The 19,144-nt window shown below is 38.7% G+C and overlaps 1 protein-coding gene across 15 annotated transcripts in view; it reads right to left on the bottom strand.

Moving 5' to 3' along the window:
* The window catches only part of PRKN (parkin RBR E3 ubiquitin protein ligase), a 1,201,475-nt gene that overhangs the window by 736,181 nt on the left and 446,150 nt on the right, over positions 1-19,144 (bottom strand). For 13 of the 15 annotated variants that reach the window (XM_070520140.1, XM_014858373.3, XM_070520396.1 and 10 more), the window contains one exon: positions 8,832-8,953. In XM_070520140.1, coding sequence (XP_070376241.1) covers positions 8,832-8,953 — 122 coding nt within the window. The remainder of the gene's footprint in view (positions 1-8,831; positions 8,954-19,144) is intronic. The other 2 variants (XM_070520235.1, XM_014858374.3) reach the window with 1 other exon arrangement.

The raw sequence follows: 19,144 nt of genomic DNA, 5'->3' as shown, positions 1-19,144 counted from the left end.
CAAATAAATTAACCCATTGCCCCAAAAATCTATTTTTTCTTTCCACAATTCTTTATAAAGCTTCTAAGTGGTCAAATGGATAATGCATCAATTTCATTCTGCAGAAAACCAGAGAGTTACATTTATGTATAGAAACAACCGCTGAGACAACAGTGGCATTTCACACACAAAAACAAGTTCAAGGCTGGCCAAATCCCTAGTGTAGCCATAATAATATAAATAGAGTTTTTAACAGCATAATTTAGACTGAGTAATGCAGCTGATGAGTTCATGAAAGTGATCTTCAATTATTATGCTCTTACAAATAGGGCAGCCATTAGTCATTGCCCACCCAATGTCCATCTCATCCTCTTTCCTTATTAGTAGAACTCTGATTTGGATTGGAGAGGCAATGGACCCAAACCAGTTGATAAATAAGATTGATCTAAACCAATCATGGCTATCCTGTTCGTCTTTGGAAAACAGGTGCTTTTCAAACTTCCTTAGTAATTATCAGTGGCCATATGACCCAGTTATAAACAATGAGATATAACGAGAAGCCTACAGAGAGGCTTCTAAAAATTATTAGTAGTATTATTTCCATTTTTAAACGAATGAGACAGGCACCGCTGCTCCCCATCATCCTGACCTGCCTACAGACTTAATGCCATGATGCCCAGTGCAATGCCATGAAGGATGGTGGACAGTAAAAGTACAAACAGCCGAGGCGGTACTTAAGACAACAATAATGTCCTTAGGATTAAGTTTCTGTTAAGTGTGTTCTATCATTGCTGGTGAATAGAACTGTTTATCCATAACCAAAACACCCATTTTTTAAACACGACAGATTTAACTGCAACTTAAAATGAGAAAATAAAGTACACGAAAAACTTTCTTTGGAAAATCTTATCTTTTTCTTTATGCTTTATAAATAATATTAGTATTTAATTTAATTTAATATTTAGGTTGTGATTTTGTCCGAGCATTCTACATAGTTCCCATAAATATACTGGCTATACAATGTAAGGACTTCTCTTATAAATGTTTTAAAGGTATATCATTATTATTTTTAAAAAGTCAGTTACTAATACTAATACAGAGAGACCCCAAACAAAGAAGCGATGAAACACTCCCTCTACTGGAGTCCAAATGCAAATTATCAGCCAGATTGAAACATCAACAAATTACCAACACTGACCATCATTTATGCAGGCTTCAATTTACTGAAATCACTCTAACTAATAACATACAACCAGAGAAAATTTTAGTTTTGAAATGTTTAGCATATCACAAAAGCTGTCAATGTAAGAATTTCTATAACTGAAATAACATAACACAGTGAATTGGTAACATTGCATAGTGAATAGCTATTGGTTGAAGTTGCCTTTAGCTCCGTTGGCTAAAATTTTACTTATTCCATAAATAATTTTACATTGACATACAACATTTTACAAACAATTTTATACGTATATATAAAATTTTATGTATTTCAATAGACAATTCCATATTTTTCATTTTTACTTATAAATTCTTTATTAAATGTTCATATTAATATAGCAAAAATTGAACTAATTTTTTTTTCAATCCATCAGAACATACTTATTGGTTTCTTTGTTTTTCAAATAAAAAGTTTTTCTTGGTTTACTAATAATTATCAACAGTTCTCCAGAAAGAAACAATTCCACCTAGTAAATGTTTGATTGTGGCTCAAATGGCTGCTGGCTGATTCCCTCACACAAGGATGCTGGCATCCCCCACAAGGTGTTCCCTGTTATTTCTAGAACCCCAGTCTTCCACACGCATGACCACCACCGAGTTGTCAGCTCCAGCTGTCCTGTTTGTTAGTCTTGCCGTTCCTCCCCTGCTTGAGTTCCTGCTTGTCTATGCAGCTGGACCAAAAGCCAACTGAGGGGGCCTCCTGGTGTCAGCCCCCAAAATTGTTACAGATGTCCCAGCAAACAGGGAGGACATTACTGCAGAATTAGTGTTGCCAGATAAGGTATAGGATGCCCACTTCAATTTGAATTTCAGTTTTAAAACCTCAGAAATGCTCAACAATTGAATCGATAAGTAAAAAGAATTGAAATTAAGAAAAGTAAGTGGACTCTTGACCAACAATTAATCTGTAACAAATAATAAGTTTAGGAATGCTTATACATTCAGACTCCATTTCTTAATAAATTTCCTCACATAAATTGTCCCTAATCTATAAACCAATTTTAGATAAAATCCATCATGCCAGGCATTTTACATCTTACTCTATTTATTGCACCATTTCTCATCAGAAAGCTTTTAGCTTTAATGCTATTCCATGGCAGAGGATCTCATTAGCGTGGCAAAGACAAAGTTCTTTTTGAGATAAAGTAATTATGGTGATTGCAGACAAAAAAAATCATCCAGAGTGCTTGGCTGCAGTGATCTCCTGGCTTCTGATGCATTTTAAGACTAATAAACTGAGGACAAACAAAAAGATGTTAATGGCGGATAATTTGGGTTACCTAGGGTTTGTGCTGGAGGGAGTAAGAATGTATGACTTAATCAAAACCAAGAGTCCTGGAGGTGGAAGTTCACAATGTGAGCTCAGCAGCTGCTCCGACGCTTTTTGGGTAGAAAACTCTTGACCCAGGACAGATGACAACAAGAACTAACAATTTCTAAATGTTTACTATGTGCCAGACACATAGTACTGGTAAGTACTTTGGCGAGTTGTCGTTTAATCCTTGCAAGAACTTGAACGGTTTTTACTTCCACTCTACGACAAGGAAACTGAGACAAAGAAGTTAAGCAACTTGCCCAAAGTTCCACAGCTCATAAGCAGCTCAACCAGAATCCAAATCCAGAACATCTGATAGACAAAAGCACCATGGGAGGCCACTCTCTCAGCTCTTTGTTCCCAGACAGTTCAGAGCCCAATATTCCAAGACAGAAAGCAGTATACTGTGTGCTCCCTCAGTTCACTGCTACATCCACTCTCTCTTGTAATTATTATTAGAGTCAATAAATTATTTTACTCATAAACATCCTTTCTGTATTTTAAGCCCTGTTAGAAAAACTAGTCCATTTCCTCTTATCACAGAAGCTTTGTTGTCTTCAGGAGGCACAATCTACCCAGAATGTGGGCAATGATGGAGCATGGTGGCAGGGAGGGACAGGACGCCTCATCCACGATGCAGGAGAGAGCACTGTTACGACTTGTGTGAGCAGGAGCCTGAAGAGGAGATGAGAAGGGCCCCTCTTAGAATGATCTCCAGGGATCATTCCTCAGCATCAGCATCATACTCTCAATGAAACTTCATCAGCCCATCCACGATTTTTAACAAGTCACAGAGTTTCTGGTAGTCTTGTGTTTGTATAAATTGGTGCAGGGAAATCTCTGAGAGCCTGAGCTAAGAGCCACATCTGACTATATATATCTTGCTTGCTTACCATAAGGCTCACTCTTCAGCCCACACACTTGTAATTTAACAATAGGACAGATGGTAGAAGGAACCAGACTACCGACATCCTAACCTTGAATTTGGCAGGATCCAAGGGGGAGAGGAGAGGGAAAAGCATCTTTAAGCCTCTTGGTGCTGTTTCTTTTTCCAATACAAATTCCTTAATTTCTAGTTATTTCTAAAAGCACTGTACACTCTACATATCTTAGAAACCTCACTTCTGCTCACTCTTCTGAATTAAAAAAAAAAAAAGCCTTTGAGGATATGACTTAGTCATCTTTTGATTTTCCACACTAATGAGGGCAACAACGATAACAAAGGTTTTATTTTAAATTATCTATTTTATTGTCCAAGAACACAATCAGAAACGTATATGCATGTACAAAGCAACCTCTCTCTGTGTTCAACCCCATGTCATTTCTGCGTGGACCTAAGTGGACCATCTTTGAACAGGCATTTGAAAACTGGATGCTTGCCATGTTTTTCCAATCAGCCCTTGTTCACTATTTTCCAGCGAGCATTCATTTTTCTAAAGGCTATTTTGGTTAGTGGAAACCCTGACCAAGGTCACCATGAAATAAAGATAATTTGATTTGGAGACAGAAAAAAAACCTGATGTCCAAACTGATTCTCAACTTACCCTCAAGGTCAGGCCAAAACTTCAGATACCAGTGGCACCATGCTTAATGCCATGACAGAAATGGCTGTCCATCTTCCTTGCCAATTTATTATGAGTATCGTATTACATATGAAACATTTAAACAACTAAACCTTACAGCATTATGTATGAGAGGTGGCTCATTATTATTGCATGCAAAATTTAAATAGTGTTAAGGAGATATTGGAATTACGAATAAATCCCCCCAAACAACAATACAAAATTAAGAGGTTGCTATTAAGACTCACGAAAGGCATGGGGCTTGTTGCAGACTGATTTCTTCAGACCAGAAAAAATAAAGCCACGTTATAAAAAATAAACCCGGTGGCTAAATAGGTTCAAACTTTTCTCCTTGGAAATAAAAAGCTTCTTGCAGGAGCCCAGATAAACCACACACTGCTCTACTATATAACTAGTCAGCCACACAAGACCTGATTTCTTTTTTTCTCCTTACCAGAGGAAATTGTGTAAGTTGTACATCTTTGTAAAGTTCGGAAAAATGAAACTTAACAGTTGTCTATTGTCTATACAGAAATCCTTCGACTTGCTACAGTTCAGCACCTGCTCAGCCCAGGCATCGCCTCGCAGACCCATTTGTGGTGTGATTGATCTCCCGATCCATGGAGATATTATTCGAAGGTATTATTGATTGTGTATGTTTTGTTATTAATAAAACATTGAAATGCCTGATCTACTCACTTGCTAGGTGCCACTTATGCTATATCTAGTAACTGTACTAAAAATCTGGATTAAATTAATTATCTTTATAGCATCTTTGATTGCATTTTCCCTAAATCTTTCAGCATATTTTTTCCAACAGTATTTTTGAATGATATTTTAAGTATAAGGGAAGGAGTTGGGTAATAGGACGTTAATTACCAGATTTGTATAGCGAGCAGTCTATTCTAGAAAAGGCAGGGTTTTGGAGAAACACAGAGAAGATTTTTCATCCCTGGCTCCAGCGTTTGTTAACTGTGTAACTTTGGGCTCATTACTTAACCTCCTGGAGTCTCTTTGTTAAAAACATTGGATAATAATATCTACTTTGCAGGTCTGTCATGAGAATTAGAGAAAAACACAAGTACTGGAACATAAATGTAAGAAAGGAAATCTATAAATTGCAGCAAAACAATCATAATTGCTATGATTAATACAATCATAAAATGTCAAATAGAATTTCTAAAGTGTATGAATCTATTGAATCAATGTGTGAAAGTTTAAAATACAGATGCCATTCATTCAACATTATTAGTTTTGTGCCCCACTGTGGCCAAGGCACTGTGTAAGGTGTTGAAAATAAACCAGGGCCCAAAACGAACACGTTATCTGATCTTATGGGGCTTACACACTCTTGGAATATAGACAAATGGACAACTGCATAGAATGTAGAACAGAAATTCAGTCCTATCTGTAATAATGTAGTTGAAGTTTTGGCCTGTCAGAGAGGAAATGATGAGAAGAAAGGCCTGATAGCTCTACAAAAACTTAAGAGAGGGTTCAATGCTGTGCAGAGCAAAAGATAATGTAGGGGGAATAAAAGTCTGAACTTACTAATCAAATGTGGAGCATTTCTGGGAACTGACAAAGCCCAGGGTGGTCATGGGAGTGGGCATCTGAGATGTGGCAGAGCCAAGACCACTGGACGGATGAGATCATCCCTCGGAGGAAGCCCTGGTCCAGGTGAGCCGGATGACGTGACTTCATCACAGGGTTTCTTGATGAACAGGGTGCGAGCGGGGATGCTTTCGCTTCTTTGAAAGGAATTAGCCAAAGCCAGATTGATTTCCTGGTGAACTATACATAAGTGTGTGTGTGTGTGTGTCGTCCGTGTGTGTGTATTTATATATATATAAAGTATATGTGAATAAGAATAACAGTAATAATAATAGTAATATAAAAAAATAAGAATAATAAAGCATTTAAGATTTCTAAGTATTTATGCTCCAGCTACCATTCTAAGTACTATTCATGTAACTAATCTTCACAACAAATAAGAAATAACTACCATTATCCCAGTTAGCAGATGTCCCCAAGTTGACATAGGTACGATGTAATGAAGTGGGATTCTAACCCAGGCTCCAGAATCATCTTGCTTTAAGCTCACACCATACTGCCTCTTGATGATGCTTTAGTTGAGGGCTTACTACATGTCAGGCTCTGCTAAGCACCTAATATTAATGAACCATTTAACCCCTACAAGACTCTACTGTGGTTTGACACATTTAGACAAATGCTGTAGACTGTTTTTCCTTTTTGTTTGTTTTCCATTTTTTTCCCCCATGGAGCACATTTTTAAATGAGAAATTTCACATAAAATTCCACGTTTATGGTTTCTCTTGATTACATAAAAGATTGGCCACATTGAGACCCCTCCCACCACCACCTGCTAACAACTGGCAGGAGCTGCCTCTGGTATGTGGACCTCGACCTCTCCCATCCACCGTGGTCCTCACTGACCCCCACTGCCGACATCTGACCTAATTTTTAAATCACTCGTCTGATCACTGACCCTTAGTGTAAACACATCTGTGCAGTAGAAGGGGAGACTGAAGAGCTACACTTTAGACCACACAGCTCAGTGCAAAGCTCTAGTCCACCACTGGCAAGGTCTTGTTTCCTTAATCTCTTCAAACCTTGTTTCTCTCAAATCTAAAATAGGGCTATTAATAGCACTTAACTCCGAGCTTATGAAATAACTAAATGAGATAATGAATGAAAAGAACTAAGCTTAGAGTTCAACAATAATTTGTTATTGCTGTTTTTATTAAGAAAAATTGGAAGTTAACATAAATAGGTCTGGCCCACCAGGTAATCAGGACCGGCAATCAGGACTGGGGTCTGGATCAGAAGAGAAGAGGCTATTTATTGCATCGGAGAAGGCTGGTGGCTGAGAAGAGAATCTGATGGAAGAAAAACTTCTGGGAGAACTTCAGGACAACACGTTTCCCAGAAGGAAGCACTGCCCAATGACACCCTCAGAAAAAGGTCCACTCTAGTGGGTTAGTATAAACCTAGGCATCATTCACAGATTTGTCTTTCTAAGTGGATTTGCCTGTGTAGCTGAAATGTATCATAGTGAAATACTGAATTACATTTTTCTTTCTTTTTTTTGAGCTTTCTTTCTTTCTTTTATTTTTGCTGAAGAAGATTAGCTCTGAGCTAACGTCTGTTGCCAATCTTCCTCTTTTATTTTGCTTTAGGAAGATTGTCCCTGAACTAATATCTGTGCCAGTCTTCCTCTATTTTGTACCTGGGTCACCACCACAACATGGCTTGATCAGCAGTGGATATCCGCACCCAGGATCTGAAGCTGTGAACCCAGGCTGCTGAAGCGGAGCGTGCCAGACTTAACCACTACACCATGGGGTCAGCCCCTGAATTACATTTTGCAGTAATTCTACCACTCTGCTCAGGCATGAGGCAAGGATCCATGATTCTCCCTTACTCAGTGCATCAGCCCAGTTCTTTCACAGTGCTCCATTATATCCATTCTTTGGGACCGCCACCCTAATCTAGGCCTCTGGCTCTTCACCTATGAACCATATGAATAATTTATTAATTGACCTCTATGCTTTCAATCTGTCACCAACCTCCATCCCAATGACAGACTGTTCCAGCACTAATAAGTGGTTCTAAAACATGATTTTGTACATTGCCTTGGTTTTTAACATTTTGCTGTGGCTCCCCCTTGCCTGCAAGAATAAAATCTAAATGTTCTACCACACCATTAATGTGGTAATGGGGGGTACTTGTCTACACTTCAGCCCGATTGCCCCCAAAAGTTCTTGGCTCACTTATGCCTCCTTGGCTGTGCTCTCACCACTGCAATGACCCAGATGCCTCGGCGCCCTTATGCACATCCACATCCACATCAAATTTTTTAAGCTAAATCCTACACAACCATCACACTGAAGCCAGGAACTGGCTGTGTCTATGTTTTATATCTGGGGTCAACAAACCTTTTCTCTAAAGGGCCAGAGAGGAAATACGTCAGGCTTTGCAGGCCATCCAGCCTGTGTCACAACAACTCAAGCCTGCCCAAAGGCACGAAAGCAGCACAGATGATAAATACAGCAATGGGTGGGGCCACATTCCCATAAAACTTCATTCTGGACATTGGAATTTGAGCATCATATAGTGTTCATGGGTCATGCGATATTATCCTTCTGATGTTGCCCAACCACTTCAAAATGGAAAAGACATTCTTAGCTCGTGGACTGAATAAAACCAAGCAGAGGCCCCAGCAGGTCAGAGTTTGCTGACCCCTGTTTTATATACACACTGTTCGTTGATCTAAAACTTTCCTTTTAGCTTTTTTATGGAGGTATAACTTACAGTTAGCAACCTTAAGTGCCAAGATATTAAGTAAATAGTCCAATGAATGTTGGCATAAGTATCGGCCACCATCACACAGATCGACATGAAACATTTCCAGTACCTTAGAAAGCTCCTTTATGGCTGGTTCTAAAAGACCTCCTACCAAAGCTGAACCTCTTTTGGTTAAAAAGCAGTCTCCTCTACTTCCTTTCTATAGGCCTGAACTAAACAAATGGAGGCAATGGCCCTGTACTACCTAAGTTTTTACAGAGTAGTGCATTTTAAAAGGAAACTTCAGATACCATTAACCATTACAGCCATGTAGAAGTGTCTTTCATTTCCAATGATGGGTGAGGACCTGATTAGAAACCCCAAAAGGCAACTCTGGAAATACATCTTCATTTCTCTGGGCAGTCTCTGCTGATGCTGCATCTCCTTACCTGGGCCAAGGTGAGCGTGGCTTGTTGGCAGGTGCTGCACCGTACCCTGAGTTTTCCTGGCTGGACTCTCTGACACGGACCTTTGCAATAGACATAAAAGCTGTTGTAGGTTGATCTACCTGCTGGGAGGACAAACAAAAAGCAGAGGAAAGACAAATTTTAAAATTAACTCCAAAGTTGCATTTTGAAACATTAATGGAATAAATATTCCAACGAGGATACAACCATTTAATTTAGAAATTCTGGTTTTATGCTCAAAAGAGTGAAAATCTTTTCTTCTCCTTGCCAACAGCCCTGTGACTTACTCAGCAAAGTATGCAACCTGCTGCCAGGAGAGCTGGCCAAGAGTATTTGCAAGACAGGGGAATTAAGTGCACTCTTTGCTGCAGAAGTTTTTAAAAAGGACTGGAACTGTAGATGCTATTGGAAATTTGGAGACCACTGCTCCTGAATTCTATTTCATGCTTCTGCACAGTTTTGAAGGCTCCAGATCTTTCCTCTTAAATCTTATCTATAGGGACATACCAGCCCATTTCTCATAATGTGAATGATATGATCACAGTTTGCTGGGTTTCCAGTGAAGACTTTCCAACACACAGTCACACATAAAGTAGGACAAGAGCCTGGAGCGGCTGAACAGATCCAGCAGCTGTGTGCAGAAATGACGCTTTGCATTTCATTAGCGTTCTCTGCTTAGACAAATGCCATTCAAATAACACATTTTAAAGAGTAAAAACTGGACAAAAAATTAATTTAATAATTACATATCTCTGGTCCTTTCTCTCAAATGTCACCATCTAGGGCCAGGATTATTCTGTAAATTAGGGGAATCTTTCTGAATAGTTTCGCACCTTCATTTCTGAAGCACTTGCCAGTAAAATAACCACCTTTGTAAATTTCTAAAATTACTGAATAGTTCTTTTCATCCTTACACTAATTCTTGCTGGGTGGGGGTTACATCAAAGGCTGAGGCATAAAATTTTGTTTAAATTTTTACGATTACCATGAAGAGCATCTAGAAATAATAAATAGTAAGTGTTTTTTTGATCATTGTGAGTGAAAACCTGCAGCCTCAAAAATGCATATGGTTTATTAAAAACAATTAGTATAAAAGTAATGAGAAAACAAAAAGAGATCCTAAAGTCTTATGCAGTTCCATTTGATATACTAATTTACAAAAAAAGTCACTATTGACATATTGAATTATCATTTGTTTAGTCATCTTTACTAATATTGTAGGTGACAATAGTTTGTAAAACGTAAAGCACAATAAAGATGTGAAGTTTTATAATTCTATCATTTATTGGCAATATATTTTATACTTATTCCTTTCTAGAGATTAATATTTATCTTTCAGGGTGAAGGGAAGATAAAATATAAATATATTTTGTATTAATAAAAAACTGATTTTCGGACTCTTCTTTGTAGCATTAGTGTCTTAATGTGCAAGATACTCATCTATGAATATCACATTGTTACTAGTAAATATAATAATTACATAAAATATATTCTTAAGGTTTTATGTATATCATAAATGCAACAGAGAGAACCATATATTAAAGTTATAGAAATATCATAATAACTGACGTAATATCAGAAAATCACAAGAACTGTTACAATTTTAATGTGCACTAAGACGAGCCTAGTGAAGAAGGTAGTGGCCCTTACTATTAAAACCTGTATTGGCAATACGAACAAATCCAATTCACAATTTTTATAACCTACTGTTGAGGTTAAACAATAAAAATAGAAGGCAGAAGAAAAGAAATGGGAAAAGGGAAAGCTTATGAAAGGGACTTTGGGGTACAAAGACATCAGCACTGTTGAAGGAACATATTAGCAATAGTTTTATAACAGTAAAGGAAGCATCTCAGAAACTGCAGGCAACAAAATGACTCTTCTCTCTCCCCTAGAGCAATAGCAACATTTGCAATATTGTTTCAGCTAATGATACAGCCAGGTCGAATCTGAAGATGGGGACGCCCTTCCACCTCCGTGTGCTACAACCTTCGCTAAAGTCCTTGAGAAGTTAGGCAGAAAATACTGCATGCCAACGTCTGTGCCCTAGAAGCATACAAGATGACATGCAATCTATTACACAGTGCTTCCCAGAGCCAGCCGCAAGCTGGGGATTAATAGCTAGTCTAAGGAAGATCAAGGTCAGGCCAGTCCTGGCCACAGCAAATTTCAAGCTGCTGGCTCTACTTGGTCAAGCAGGCAGGGATTCAGGTAAATCCTGAGATGCCCTTTTCAGGATGATTTCCCCACCTATTTGGCTACAGAACACTATTTAAAGTTGGCAAACTCCTCTGCGTCACGCTGAGGTCTGGAGGGTATGGGGCAGGGACAAGAACAACACCCTGGTGCTCTGGGCGATGTTCCCGTTGGCCTGATGGACGGTTCTAAGGGGCAGACTGGAATATGGAGCCATAACTCCAGAAGGAACAGCAAGGATATTTGAAGAATGACCCAAAAACCTTTTCTCTAGGTTTATAACTGTCTCCAGTCAATAACATGAATCTTCCCCCTTTTACTTTTGTTTGGAGCTTAAAATCCTGTTTCTTTCCTAATCGGCTCTTCAATATGGCAATCCCTTCACGGCCCAAAATAATCAAAGCAGCTTGTGTTTGTGTTTACAGATTTGTCTCTTTTTATATAATACATTTTCAAATCCTGAGAAATATTTCAAAAACTTTATAAATTATAGGTTTGTGAACATTTTGCCATATTTTCAGTGTACTCTGTGTGTATACATATATGTATACACACGCACACACGCATATTTTTTGACTCAATCATCTGTGAGGTTTCTTTTTTTTTGCTGGGGAAGACTTGCCCTGAGCTAACAGCTGTTGACAATCTTCCTCTTTTTTTTTTCCCCTCCCTAAAGCCCCAGTACACCGTTGTGTATACTAGTTGTATATATTAGTTGTGAGCCACTGCTACAGCATGGCAACTGACAGATGAATAGTCAGTTGCCATGGTTCCGTTCCTGGGAACCCAACCCAGGCAGCCGAAGTGGAGTGCACCGAACTTTAACCACTAGACCATCAGGGCTGGCTCAGAATCATTTTTAATTAAGTTGCAAATATCATGTGACTTCACCCCTAAATCCTTCAACATCCTAGAAATAAGAACTTTTTTCATATGAAACCATGGAGCCTTTTGAGTGATTTAGTTGTTCTATTCATAGACAAATCAAGTACACATTAAGCATATCTTACAGAGGGGCCAGCCCCATGGCTGAGTGGTTAAGTTCATGCACTCTGTTTCAGCGGCCCGGGGTTTCCCTGGTTTGGATCCCGGGCACGGACATGGCACCGGTCATCTGGCCATGCTGAGGTGGTGTCCCACATAGCACAGCCAGAGGCACTCACAACTAGAATATATACAAGTATGTACTGGGGGGTTTTGGGGAGAGGAAGAAGAAGAAAAAGAAAAAAGCCTGGCCACAGATGTCAGCTCAGGTGGCAATCTTTAAAAAAAAAAAAAAAGCATACCTTACAGATCACTACAGTGGTTTGCAAGCTGTTAAAACGTATGTTGAGCCAAAATATCGGGGATTCTTTAGTCAAACCATTTTAGGTGATGCTAAGTTAAGCCAAGGTAAGCAAGTCCTCTCACTGAAGGACGTTGCAGACTCTGCAAGACCAGAAGCACAGAGCAGAGCACACCCCAAACTTTATCTGACCTCAGAAGCCTTCCTTTTAGGGAGCATCTTACGTGAGTGTATTTTGCAGAAAAGAATTTGGAAAAAACGTTGGATGAAGGATTCAACCCACTGTGTGGGGCTTGAGCTACAGAAAATCGAACTGCTATCATTTATAAACACGGCGTCATCAAATGTTTCGGAAGAACCTGATGACAATTAAGTTCTTCCCTGTACCCTAAGCCATCGATAAACTCATTTTATCATGAGCCAGGACCATCAGTCTACTAACGTAATGATTTTACAAAGCAAAGTATATTCATTTCATTTAGATGTTCATTTTTTTCCTGGATAGAAGTTAAAAGCAGAGGGCCCTTTTAAAGTGTGTCACCGTCTTCATTCAAAGCATCCATAGGATTTCCCTAGCAATAAAATTTTATCATTATCTTTAGATTTTCTCTCCCACTTTGTCTGGCTAAAATAATCCTTAGTCAAGTCTCCTCTTTCCCCGTATTCTCTTTTCTTGGCCCCCCAAAATTGCCAAAAGCATTAACAATATTCACAACATATCAAGTAAAGCCGTGATTTAAAAAGAATATATATTATTTGCTTTGGCTTTTTGAGAAACCAGCATCATGTGCACAGTTTCCATTTGTCTCATGTATTTTGGATAATGGGCTGATGACCTGCAGACGTTGTTTCAATAAGATAAATGAATACTTAAGGAATGCCATTCTTACTCTGATGAAAATGTTTCATTGACCTCAGGAATTTCCATCACTGGTTGTCACAGAGAATCAAGAATTTAATTGCTTGGATGACTTTTGTTCTAGGGGTAGGGAGAAAGTGAGATTTAACATATTTTATACCTAGATAAAATAACGTTCAGTATCAATATACTATAAAACAGGAGGAACACAATTGATTTAAAGTTGCATTTATCACCTAGGAGCGTACTAAAATATTAAATAGAACCATCTGCCCAAGAGAACTTTCTGTGACCACGGAAATGTTCTACATCTATACTCTCCCATCCAGTAGACACTAGCAGCATGTGCCTATTGAGAATTTGGCTAGGAACTACTGAGGAGGTGCTCTTTTGTTTTTTTTTTTAACTTTAAGTAACTTAAATTTACATGGCCGTATGTGGGTAGAAGCTACAAAACTGGACAGCAGAGAAGAAGAGATTAAACAACACTGATGAGTCTGCTCCCCTCTCTCCCTCCCTCATCAGGCATGTAGATAACAATATTAAGGAGATTCTTCTGCCACGCTGAGAAGTACAGTAGCCTGCTGTTAAGTGAACTAATATGATAACAATGTTGGCTGAGAGAAGGGGAAAGGGGAAAGCTTGAACTTGAGGCACTGCGAGGTAGGAGAGAGCTGGGTGGGGACTTGGGTACTTTGTAATGTTAGAGACAGAACAAGGCTTCTCCCTGATTTCTTCCTCCACCGTGCCCCTATTCCCTACACCAAGTGGAACAAGTTTTGATGTGTGGCTGGACAATATCGCCCCACCTCCACTGCCATCACCACCTTTGCAATCTGATCCATATGTTCAAGGTGCAGTTGGAATGGCACTTTCTTCAAGAATTCTCCTCAATTTCCCCATAAGGGTAAGATATCTCCCTAAATAATTACATCTAAGAGCAGGAAAGTATCCAGCTTAGTCTGGTCACCTTTAAACAGTTGACTTGTCCCAACACCATGGAACCAGCATCTAATAAGGAGGAGGAGTCCCTGGCATGAAGCATCCTTCACAGCTTTCATCCAACTCCTCCGCCGCTGCCCTGCCTGGCACTAAGTTTTTTTCAGCTCCTGCCCTCCTGCCTCTTTGTGACTATAGCCTTGTTCTTCTTTCTAAAATATCAAGAATGTCACTGCTGTCTGCCTCATTAGCTCCGTTTATCAACTACAATTTGCCATATTTCCTCAGCTTCCCCCTTCTTCCAGCAGCTCAGGGAGAAACTTCGGTCTTATTTGACTCCTATGAGACCACAATGGAGTGGATGCACGGCCAGAGAAATGAACCTGTGCCCCTGACACTGTGACAGGGAGCCAGGACATAGAGAATCTTCCCCCAACATTCGCTGCAATTCTTGCTATTAGATTTCTGGGCAGTGGCCCCTCAGCCTGTGCTTGACCACATTTACCAGAATATATGCCTCATGAGCCAGGTGAACAAGAAATATATACCAATTGAACAGACTCAGTACTATCTCTGCAGGCCAGCAAGGTCATCTTCATAAACCCATTTTTCCGTGTATTGATCTGAAATAATCCATTAGTTCTAGTTTGAAAAATGCAGATTGAATTAGTCTAAAGCAGTTCCACCTGAAATCCATTCAGTGTGGACTCCAAGAATCATCTCTTCTATGTGACAACTTGCTTTGGATAATCAAAAAGATGAGGGTCATCTCCCCTCCAACCTAACGCAAATTACTGCAAGAAAAATCTACCTCACATCCATTACGTACTTGTCATAGCTTTTCTATTGTTACAAACTCCCTGTACATAACACTGCATCCTGTTTCACACGTTCCAAGTAGTTAGTACAATTCCTTGAACTTAGTAAACACTCAACAAATATTTTCTAGGTCAATAAATTCTCTCACATTTTAAAGGATGTGAAAGTTGCAGCAGGATGGCAGCATGTGGGGAAAGTTTATATGAAATAGCATGTAGCTATGAGTACCAAATATTTGGAACATCTTTCCACCTGACAAACTTGCTGGACTAACTACACACATCCCTCAAAATATTGCTGCATGATATTTGGAATAATAACACTAATAGTAAGATCACAAAAATGACTAGTATGATAAGTTAAAGTAAAACAAAAAAAAAGAATATTTTTTTTTAAATTTTCTATAGGACTTAGTATAATTGAAAATTAGGTGGGAAAAAACTGAATTCCGAAAATTTGTAAAGTAGAACTATTCTAAAGGAGGACAGTTATTACACATAAACATTTTTTATTTCAATCCTCGTCCAATGGGTTGTTACACCCCACTGAAGCCAGCTACACTATTCCATGCTTTTAACAAGCCACAGTCTTAACTCCTGCAGAGTAACCAAGGTAATGCTGTATTATAAACAACTTTCAATTATATAATCATCCATCCAGTGAATGCACTTTTTTTTTCTTTTTTTTTTTTTTGGTGGGGAAGACTGACCCTGAGCTAACATTTGTTGCCAATCTTCATCTTTTTGCTTGAGGAAGACTGTCGCTGAGCTAATATCCATGCCAATCTTTCTCTATTTTGTATGTGGGATGCCACCACAGCATGGCTTGATGAGTGGTGCATAGGTCCATACCCTGGATCCAAATGTGTGAACCCCAGGCTGCCGAAGGGGAGCGTGTGAACTTAACCACTAAGCCACCAGGCCAGTCCCAGATGCATGCACTTTTAAAACATGCTCAGCAATCTCTAAGGAGACTCTCCCTTTAAAAGTTATAAATTACTCTCAATTTCTGTGCTAGAGGTTTTAATTAATGTATCTGCACAATAATTTCATCTGGTTAGGCAAAAACTGCTGATTAAAGCTAATGCTTTTACCTGTTTTTTTGTTGTTCTTGTTGTTGTCAATTTTTTCTTTCATTATTCATTTTGAAACTAATAACCAAACCTCCCATGCCAAGGGAAAACTGTAGAATGAAGCATAATTTAAGGATTAGGTTAAAACAAATAACCAAGTTCAAAGCCAACCAGGGTAAAACGTGTTGCTTATTCTTCCCAGAAACAGATACGGGTAGGGGGTAGTTAAGGTGGGCGCCAGAAGAGTCATAGTTCTTCAAATTGTTGAATGAACATCCATAAGTCAAATTTAGATGGAAGAAATTATTTGACACTACAGATGATTGTGCCCAATTTCCTCAAAACAAAATCCTAATAGCCCAGGACACATCCATCTAGGACAAACCACAGCCTTGCTTTGTCATCTTCAGCTAATCTATTGACCCTCGATGCCTGTTTTCTCATCTGCAAAATGGAGATGATAATGGTACCTACTCATAGCTGTTGTGAGGATATAAAAAAGAATAATATAGATGAAACCCTCAGCACAGTGTCTGAGACAAAGTGACTGCTCAATACATTTTAGCTATTCCTATTTGCTGCCAAAAATTTAGAACTCAAGTTACTCCCAGATAGTCGTACCTGAGACCCCTTAGTCCTCCTGCTTCCTCAGGTGGCCACTTGCCTGCTCTTAGAAATGTTGATTCTTCCATACTATTTCCATCTTAAAACTACCTCTACAGTTTCAGAAATAGCTGAGGTATGATTCTTTTCAAAATTGCTTTAAACCCAACCAAATCCTTTACAGTGAAATGTTTAATAATATTATGGAACATAAACCATGACAGAAAGTCCCTAAGTTGATTTAAAGTTTACTAGCATCACATTTCTTTCCATGAATCACGTTTTTATTATTATGCAAGAGATACAGGTGGATTGTAGAAAAAATAGGAATGGAAACAGTAAGCAATTTATGGATCCAGTCTAGTGAGTAAAATTTCCAAGCTGGTTAATGCACTTAAAAAAAAAAAAATAAAGGATTACCAAAATAAAAGCTGGTTTTTATTGTGTGGTTTGTAAAATGGGATTGAAGGGGATTCCAAAATTATATTTTCAGGGCAGACTTGCTTAAATTAGTGCTAATTCAGTTCTGAAAGATAGTCATGGTTATTGCCATTTCAGAATTGAGGAAATCCAAGCTCAAAGAGGTTGAATGGCATTCCCAAGAAAGCCACAGGCGCAGGCAGAGATTTCAATATGATTTTTCTGATTGGAAACCATCCTTTTTCCCCTCAACCACGTGATGATAACCCTGACTCAGACGGTAGTTTTTACTAAATACTGTAGGGGATTGATTCAATGGCTGCTAAAAAGTGGCACTTGAATACAGGTTGGCAATTAGGGACCACTGCTAGCAATCACTTAGCTGCTTCAGCATCAGCTCTACCACCCATTTCCCTCATTCAGTCAGCACTAAAGTTTTCATGGAAATTTCCATTAACGTTTTATAGCACTGGCATTCAGCGAGAATGTGCAGGTACAGCAATTATCAATAAGGAAAAGTAAATCTCATTTTTTAGGGTTGGTGCATATTCTAAACTTGGATGCTATACCAAGAAACAGTAATCCATGGCATGACCTTAGAATCAATAGAATTGCTTATTTTTTTCTTACAGAAGTGATACTTTTCCTGCTGTTATAAAACCTTATTTTAAATGTTCTAAGGGTTAGTGAAACCTAAGTAAATGAACACTCAGAAGAATGACATCAATTAGAGAATATAGCAAGCAATATGTGACCCTCCCCACTCCCATTCTTCCTCTTATTTAATCTACAATACCCAATGTAATTAGTTTGGTATAAAAATTTCATTTAAGTATAATATTTCCAATCTCCACTACTACCATTAAATATCCTCTTACAAATTCTGATGTTTTAAGAATCCTATTTTGCCTGTACCAAATGATAAGACAAAATGTATAATGTTAATAAATCTGATCTTTCCCAATATTGATTTTGAAAAGTCCTTGGTGGTCATTGTGATTCATAAAGTCTCCACTACTTAAAATATGACAAGAATTTTTTTTCTTTAGTGACACAGTAATTAGTTAGAAATGTAGGATGATGTCATCAAGCTGGGGGAAGAAAGAAAATTATTGTCTGCTCTTAATCAAGGCTGATAATATTGTGAATTACGTATGCTTCTAGAAGTGCCCATTAGCACGATTTTGGCTGAACCATTCTTCACAGGTATTCTAGGACCCAGGGACCATGATAGTCTTTCCACCACATGAGCTCCAAACACAAAAGACCTCCCAGGACCCATCGAAGTCTTGGTCATACATCATGGCCCAGCTCAGGGGCCACCTCCCTCCTGGTCTAAGGTCCCTGCAAGCTTAGTGTCTGTATCAGACTGAAGCACCTCATCTTCCGTAGGGGCTTCATATATCTAAGTCAGATTTTAAGCTCCCAAAGGCAGGGTCTTTGTCACCAGTGGTTTCATCTCTATTCCCCACCCCGACCTTCTACCTAGAATAGTGTCATCCCGGGTAGATCCCATTTCATTGATTGATCAAATAATTGAGAAACTGGTGAGATTGGGCAAGTTCATTTAACCTGTTCTGTGCCGAAAGTGACAGATATGTTTGTGCTACCTCCTGGCATTGCCTTGGCCTAGAGAAGAAAAATTCCTGCTTTTAGAATGCTACAGAATCACAGGCCAGCATACATTCCTTACCACCTCTATATAAGGAAAACTAAATTTAGAGAAATTTAGAAGAGAAGAAATCACCTTGTAGAAATCAATAGAAAAAAATGAAGAAATAAATTTATAATTTCTTAGGAAGCACCCAGCCTTCTAAACTTATTTAAATCTTGTCTGCCTAAAGAGTTGCGTTAGTTGGGGGAGGGAAGAATGGTGGAAAGGAATTGGGGCGGTGGTCGTAAGAAAACAGGAGAATATTAGGAAAACCAATCAAGAGTCCATCCATCAATAACATTCACAACAAACATGGATGGAAATCTCACTGTGTGCTTGATGCCCGAGCAATATATGAGAACATCATAAAACACAATCACAATTTCTGAGATGATCTAGTCGTATGTTCCCACAATTCTGTATTCTATCCTAGGACATCTATTTACGT

The sequence above is a fragment of the Equus asinus genome, chromosome 1 (assembly GCF_041296235.1).
Source record: "Equus asinus isolate D_3611 breed Donkey chromosome 1, EquAss-T2T_v2, whole genome shotgun sequence".
Taxonomy (NCBI): Eukaryota; Metazoa; Chordata; class Mammalia; order Perissodactyla; family Equidae; genus Equus; species Equus asinus.
The sequence above is the reverse complement of the archived record's forward strand: the minus strand, read 5'-3'. Positions and strand labels throughout refer to the sequence as shown.